General features: G+C 41.0%; 1 protein-coding gene across 1 annotated transcript in view; it reads right to left on the minus strand.

Moving 5' to 3' along the window:
* Positions 1-4,285, minus strand: part of igf1ra (insulin-like growth factor 1a receptor) — a 95,891-nt gene extending 91,606 nt beyond the window's left edge. The window contains exon 1 of the mRNA XM_061721914.1: positions 4,180-4,285. Coding sequence (XP_061577898.1) covers positions 4,180-4,285 — 106 coding nt within the window. The remainder of the gene's footprint in view (positions 1-4,179) is intronic.
* Positions 4,286-7,769: the final 3,484 nt, after the last annotated feature.

The following is a 7,769-nucleotide window of genomic DNA, read 5'->3' on the forward strand; positions in this document are numbered from 1 at the left end:
ATGAGTTCAGAGGCATGCTGAGCACCAAGTCCTCATCTAAAATTCCCCTCGAGCTCAGACTGTGACTGAGCCCGTCACTGTGCTGTCACATCACCTTGCACCTGCCACGTCAACTGGCACTAATCTGCTGCATACTGGAAGTCATCTGACCAGCGGTCTGCTGGACCACTTCCCCTCAACGGACATTTCTTCAAACACTGCCTCTCAGATATCACCCAAACCCCAAACAGTAACTTTAGACGCCCTATCATAACAGCTCTCACGCAACGGCTCCCCCTCTCCCAAAGTGAGGCAAGAGGGCAGGAGCCTAAGGAGCATTACGGGCTGCAGTGACTCACATTTACAGAAATAAGGGGGTCTGATAGTGGATTTATCTGTGTAATGAATTTGAACTTCTTCCTTTTAACGTAAGTGGTGACAACTATAATGCTTTTATTTAGGCATTTTTAACAGAATGTTCTATTATTAGGAAAAATGTGAAGATGTGCTTAAGATAATCCTTATAACAGATAAGCAGCTATAATGGTTAATTTGACACAGGAAAAAGGCTTCTTGAAACACCAGAAAGAATATTCTTTGGGTGATAAATTCATCCAAGATTCATCTGGGATATATCCGTGTTCAGAGAGCTCTCATCTGATGAAGTGGGTGCCATGCATTAGAGGAGCTAACATTCACAATCATTGCGCAAACTGTAAAATACTCCACAGGCCATTAAACCAGCAGCCAGCGATGACGCAGTCAACCAGAGACTGTATGTGAGCAAATCCGGTGATGTGCCACTTGAATTAAAGTGTTTAATTAAGCAATGTAAACCTCAGCTGGCAGCCTGGAGCGGCAATAGGACAGCATTTGACTGCCCTCCTACAAGCTAGCCCAATGACACACTTTCACATCCTTACTGAGGGGCATGCATGTCTGAGGCTGTCACGCTGAGTCCTGCTGCGGTACACTCGGAAAGCTCCGTGCAGAGCTCCCACTCACGCACATCCAAGATCTGGGAACTTTTGCTGCTGCTTTTTTTGTTCCTGTAGGTGCGTGACAAAACATCCTGCTTCAATGCTGAGCAGAGGTTTACATTTTTTTGGGTGGGGGCTGTATGCAACTCTGTTACTTGTGTTGCATGCTGAAGTAGGGCACCTTGGCGTGACAACAATCACCGCTAGTCCACATGCCCCATCACGACATGGAGAACTGCAATGCAATACACCAAACCCCAAAGGGGATAGAAGGAGCGGAGCCTTGCCTGTCCAACAATGCACACCACACTGACATTTGATTATTTATTCTGCTATTCAGGTTTTCCTAGGCAACATGTTCTTTCATAAATAAATGAACGGGCACGCTGGCATGTCCTCATGGAACAGGACTGGACCAGGACAGAGGGTGCCTGCACTTGCACAACCCCAGTACCAGTGCTGCTGGCGACAAATCTATTTATAACTAACAGTGGCGCTGCCAAGTGATGAAGTTAAGCACATCACTCCGTACAGGAGAGCAGCAAAAGCCAATAAAACAGCTTACAAAACTTGCTCCTATTCCAATCAACAATGCCAAAGTCTTGTTTCCCCTGCAAGCGTTTTTTTTTTTTTTTTTTTTGCACAACTTGCAAACACCGAGGCTCTATCTTTCATGTACTCTCCCTCTTTTTCGAAGCTGCTTACTTGGAAGCCATGGCATGGAAAGTCTACTGTGGTATAAGATATAAGGCAGCTTAATTTCATTTTATTGGTGCGGACAGATTACTGAAACAAACAGAAAACTGTAAACCCAAAATGGAACTCTTGAATATTTTTTTCCACCAAACTGACGATTGTCGATGGAAAAATTCTGACCCTCTGCAATGCAGCGGAGTAAAAAACGTCATCCGTGAGTGACCAACTGGTGACAGCAGTCCCTAATATTCTAAGCAGCCTTTCCCACTGCGTGCTTAGCTCTTGAAGGCCAAATAGATTATACGGTGGAGAATCAAAGATCTGAGGGAAAGTGCTTGCCTTCCAGCCCCCGCCAACTGCATTCTCTCACTGCGCTCAGAGGGGTTCAAAGAACATGGCTGAGGTCAGGCCACTGGTCAATAGAAATGAATTAAGTTTTTTTTCCTTCATCTATTTGAATGCTAATAGAGGTCAGTCTACAAGTCTGCTTCCCATGCCAAGTTGTCCACACCTTCGAGAAAATAGTGAATTATTAAAAAAAACAACAACACATTGCTGGCAAGCACATTCTAAGAGACATCTCTAGTACAAAGGGGCGGATTATGAAGGAAATAATTTCTTTTCTGGTGTTTGGAGCATCTACCAACTCAAAACCTTTGGACTAACACAACCCCATCACTTTGTGTTGGTTTAGGCTAGGTATTTTCTTAGTGTGTAAGCTGCTCAGATTTATATCGAACAGTGACATCACAGAGTCAGATCAGGTGGGCCAATCTAGCGTCCTCGTCTTAACACTCAACAAACCTCCCATCATACTGCTTTTACTGTACCTTGGAAGTGGGTAGGACAAACCCTCGACACCATTTTAAAAAGAAGCTTGCCCAGTGAAAGAAAGGGGTGGAGTGGAGTCAAATTGCTGAAAACAGCTCTATGAACAAAGCTGGAAAAAACTTGGGACTATTACTTCAGTGATTTTTAAACCAAAACAAATCACAGACAATTCAATAATACCTTTTGAAATTGCGTCTCTTTTTGTAAAAGGTTAACATGCGTCCCCTTTAGTTACACAAAGTGATTCATGAGTGTAAATACGTCACGTTTAAAAATGTTATGACTGTGGTATAGTACAAAAAAAATACGATTATAGCAAAAAAAGGAAAACTATGAAGACTAAAATTAATCTTCCACTTAAATCTTTCTCAAACTGTTTGAAGCCAGAAGACTTCATGCAAGTTTTTCCCACTTATGCGTAATACTTAGTTTAAACTAAATTATAAATCTGCCAACACTTCTTTAAAATTCACTCAGTGTTGATTTGAAGCTTTTGTTATTGTCCCCTTGTCCAATATGGTATTTGGAGGGTTGATGTGTCAAAATCAATAAGTGGCATGCTGATGATACTTAAACAAACATTAATCCTCAAACATGCTGCGTCGCAGTCAACCAGCAGAAAGCCAACTCTCATGGACTTTCATTGATCAGCTGTTCTATTTTAGCATGGGCAAAATGCAGCCTTGACTCTGGCAGCTCACAGTACATTAGATTAGAGGGAAAACTAAGTATGCTTGCTGAGGCAGTTGTTGTGAGCCACCTCTAAGTTTTGAACCAGAAACCAGAACTGGCAGAAACTGGGACAGATACAGCAAACCTTTCAAAGAGGAAGAGAAAAAGAGGGAGAGCAAGATATTCACAGTGAGATCATTAATAAAAGCCAGTCTTTGTTTTCCTAAAGTGTTTCCCTAAAATGGAAAGCTTGATACAAAGCAAAATAAATGAAGCCAGATAGAAGAAAGCATGCTGACCTTCCTCTCAGTGTTACTCAAGTGTCATGTTACAATGTTATAAAATTCTGCCACCAGATAATAAAAAAAAGAAGTATTTTTGTTCACGTTTCGCACAATCAATTTCAATATCTCGTTGGGATTCTGTGTAAACTGTTCGGTTTTTGGGAGGGATTTGTGTTTCACGTCGGTTGAAGGAGCGAGAGCCTGCGTCTGGATGCGTCTGTTCCTGCGCGGCGACGCCACACTACACGAATGCAAAATGGCCACATGGTCGTAGTAACCTTCAGATTCATCCTCTTGCCTCCTGCACATCTGACCTTAAAATCATCCCGGCATCACTTGAGATCCCCCCACCCGTGCCTAAATTAACAGCAGCGCTCCGTCAAATCAAACTATGTCGCGTATTAAAGCGTGTATTTTGGTTTTGGTGTGGTCACCTCCTGACGGCGGCTGCGCCACATGGTCCTCTTAAGCAAATACACTGTTTTAGGAACGGCCGGTCGCCGGCTTTGTCGCATTCAGAAATTAAGTCCAAAACGAATAATAGCTACGGCAATTTCCACCCAATTTATGAATGTTTATGCATTTAAAACATTTGAACTAGTTGTCCGTCGCCATGAGGCTTCTTTAAAAGGGAGGTTAAACTGGGTAACCAGAAGCGCATCTTACTTTCATGGGCCTCTTCCTCCTGTTTACTCATTGCATTCTGGCAAAATATGAAACCATACTGAAATACTTACTCTCTCCATACGTGGACAATATGCAGATAGTGGAGACAGAGAGCATGAGACCCCAAAACAAGGTCAGGCTGCCCATTGATGTCACTGATCTCACGTTCCAGATCATTATTTTACTCAAAAAAAAAAGAAAATTTGAGAAAACTTTAAAAAAAAAAAAAAAAGATGATGGGGTTATAAAAATAAGCTCCTCACAAAAAGCCTGCACATTAAAAAAAAAAGGGTGAAAAAAAAAAAGGTCTGTAGCCCCAAGGGCTACTCTTTGGCAGCCTGGTTGCTGTTTATTTGGATTCACTCCAAATTATAAATAAATTCACACAAAAATTGGAACCTGCGTTCATTTGACCAATACGAAAAATATAAATATATACATGTACACTAAAACAGTCTGCTATTTTTGCCAATCACTTGATATTTTGGCTGGTATGGCACACAGGCCAGTGCTTTCCTTGGATAAATTATGGTAATCTCCATCTTCATTCTCCATCTCTTAGAAAAAAACAGCAATGCGTTCAGGCGTGGTGTTAACAACACAATATTTGTTCAGAATTAAAAAAAAAAAAAAAAAAAAAAACTGAATAAAATGTTTTCACCACAACAAAAATAACGCCGGAGTGGTTCACGAGAATACCCCCACTGAAAATGACTGTGAGGAGGAGGAGGTTGGGGGGGCAGAAAACACGCTCAGATCCGCAGGGGTGGTGGCTGGGAGCTTGAAAATGAATGAAAAAAAAATCCTTTTTTCTTTTTTAAAATGTGCCTATCCCATTTACAGTCCACCGATGCCCGCCGGGCAAGTCCCGGCTCTGGAACGAGAAGTCACTCCTCTTCTCGGACTTCTCTCTGCCGTCAGTCGGGACGCGCAGCTGAGAGAAAAATCCCAGACTTGTGCCACGCAGGAGAATATGGGTCTCCAGCTCTCCAAGCTAGACGACCTCGGCTGCTTTGGGAGGGAGGGAGAGAGTGTGTCCACGCAGTTGCCCCTTTAAGAGTGTTTTATTGTTTTGGTTTTTGTCTTCAGACGCGCGACGATGGAGAAAACAAAAGGGATTCCAGGTTTGCGCGTAGAAATGCTTTATCCAGGTAGAGAAACCCCTCCTGGTGGCCCTCGGTTTAACGCAGGCTTTGGGTCTCTGTCTGCCCCTCCGTGGAATCGCTGCTGTAAACAAGAGTCCGCGTCTCTCACACAGAAACACATTAGTGCTACGAATAAGGTGGCCGGGAAGCGGGCCGGAAAAACCGGAGTGGATTCTGCGCCGGTCGGTTCTGAAGCCTGAATTATGGTTCCGCGTTAAATCGACGCGCGTAGCCTATCTTTACCAGTCCAATTTAATCTATAAATGACAAATATGTCTTTTTTTGTTTCTTTGTTGCTTTTTTCCTTTTTAAGGAGCTCTGTTGTTGCTGAAGATATGTCTCCTTTTCAAGGATTCAAATGATCAAGATAAATAATAAGTCACCATTATTTGAGATAAAAGTTGTCATCCTGCCCCCATATCTTAAATTCTTCTCGTGTCTTTTTTTTTTAATACTCTTTTTATTGGTTTTTCAAACTTATAGGTACAAACATTAGAACAGAACAAAATGAAATACAACAAAACATAAAAATAAAATTAAAAGAAAAAAAAAACCCACCCCAAATCAACAGAAAGCGCTGCGCAGCACATATGCATAAAATGAATAAGTAAAATAGGAAAATTAAGAGACAGGTAAATGAAGAGCACATACATGGGATAAGTGAAAGAAAGAATAGGCAGTCCTCATCCTTCAGGGGCAGAAGCTGAGTTAAGGCTTCTGTAAGAAGGAGTGCAATGGTTCCCAGATCCTCCAAAACCTATCCGATTTGTGATGAAGGTCATGGGTCAACTTCTCGAGAGGAATAAGAGCAGAAATCTGTGACATCCACATGTCGACTGTAGGGACCTGGGGAGTGAACCACCGCAGCAAGATACATTTTTTAGCCAGGAACAAAAGAATTATCAGCAGAGATTTGGTGTCCGTGTCCAAAAAATTGTCTGGAGCAACATGGTTAAGTAAAAAGAAAGAAGGAGTCAGCGAGAGCTGTTTACCAATGACCTCCTGGATTACAGAGTGAACCCCCTTCCAGAAACTTCTCGTGTCTTTTTAAATTGCCGCCTTTCAAACAGGAGACAAGTTGAAAAGCATGTCTCAGCGAGATTTAATTCAAAGGCACAGTCAGTGGCGTCAATTCAGTTGAAGCTAAGGTATGGCAAGGTTACGAGTCACAGAATTTAACTAGAGTATCAATCAACTAGTCCAGCAAATACTCATCACAGAAGTCTGCTATGTAGCTTATCTGTGTGGTCAAGAAAATTGAAACTTTTCCAAATGCAGTCTCGCTCACTGCAAAAACTCAAAATCTTACCAGGAATATTTGTCTTATTTCTAGTTAGAATGTCTCATTTTTGGTCAAAAAATCTCATTACACTTAAAACAAGAGTCATTACCAGAAAAATAACTTGTTATTTGACAATTTTCACCTGTTTCAAGTAAAATTTCACTTGAAATAAGTAGAAAAATCTGCCAGTGGGACAAGATTTATCTTCTCATTACAAGCAAAACAATCTTGTTCCATTGGCAGATTTTTCGACTTATTTTAAGTGAAAATCTACTTGACACAGGTGAAAATGGTTGTTTTTGAGTCTTGTCTTAAATGTAATGAGATTTTTTTTGACCAAAAATTTGACATTTTAACTAGAAATAAGACAAATATTCTTGTTAAGATTTTGAGTTTTTGCAGTGTATAATAACTAGTGAAATCATGTTGTTGTGATTTGCATTTGTAGTTATTCTATATGTATTAAGTAATATAATAATCAATACAAAGAGACACAGAGTAATTCCATAAATGTATTTAAAAAAACCAACACTTACATTTAACCCTTGAAGCCAAGGTGTGGCGGCCGCCATACCTTGGCTTACCCAATTGACGCCCCTGAAGAGACGCACGACACTTCAGACTGTCCGTGGGAGCGTTCAGGTCCAGGAGAGACTCCCTTTTTATCTTTACAAGTCCAATTTAATCTATAAATGACAAATATGTCTTTTTTTGTTTCTTTGTTGCTTTTTTCCATTGTAAGGAGCTCTGTTGTTGCTGAAGAGATGTCCCCTTTTCAATGATTCAAATGATCAAGATAAATAATAAGTCACCATTATTTGAGATAAAAGTTATGTCATCCTGCCCCCATATCTTAAATTCTTCTCGTGTCTTTTTTAAATTGCCGCCTTTCAAACAGGAGACTAGTTGAAAAGCATGTCTCAGCGTTTCAAAGGCACAGTTGTGACTGTAATGAAGGTCATGTACAGGATCACATTTGCTAACGTCACACACACAAAACAATGTGGTGGCCAGATTTGACTGATGTTCAATCGTTTTTTTCCCCTTCATGCTTTGTGATTGTTCAGATTTTAGTCTAAAAAGACAGAAGAAATGCAATTGCTCTCCTTCCCTCATCCTATTTCAAATGTTTTATTATGATTACAGAGTCCTTCTCACTAAAATTGCGACCACTTATCCATCCATCCATTTATACCCACAGATTCGTCTTTAGGTTCATGGGAATCTGTGCAAG

Source organism: Cololabis saira, chromosome 5 (assembly GCF_033807715.1).
Source record: "Cololabis saira isolate AMF1-May2022 chromosome 5, fColSai1.1, whole genome shotgun sequence".
Classification (NCBI taxonomy): Eukaryota; Metazoa; Chordata; class Actinopteri; order Beloniformes; family Belonidae; genus Cololabis; species Cololabis saira.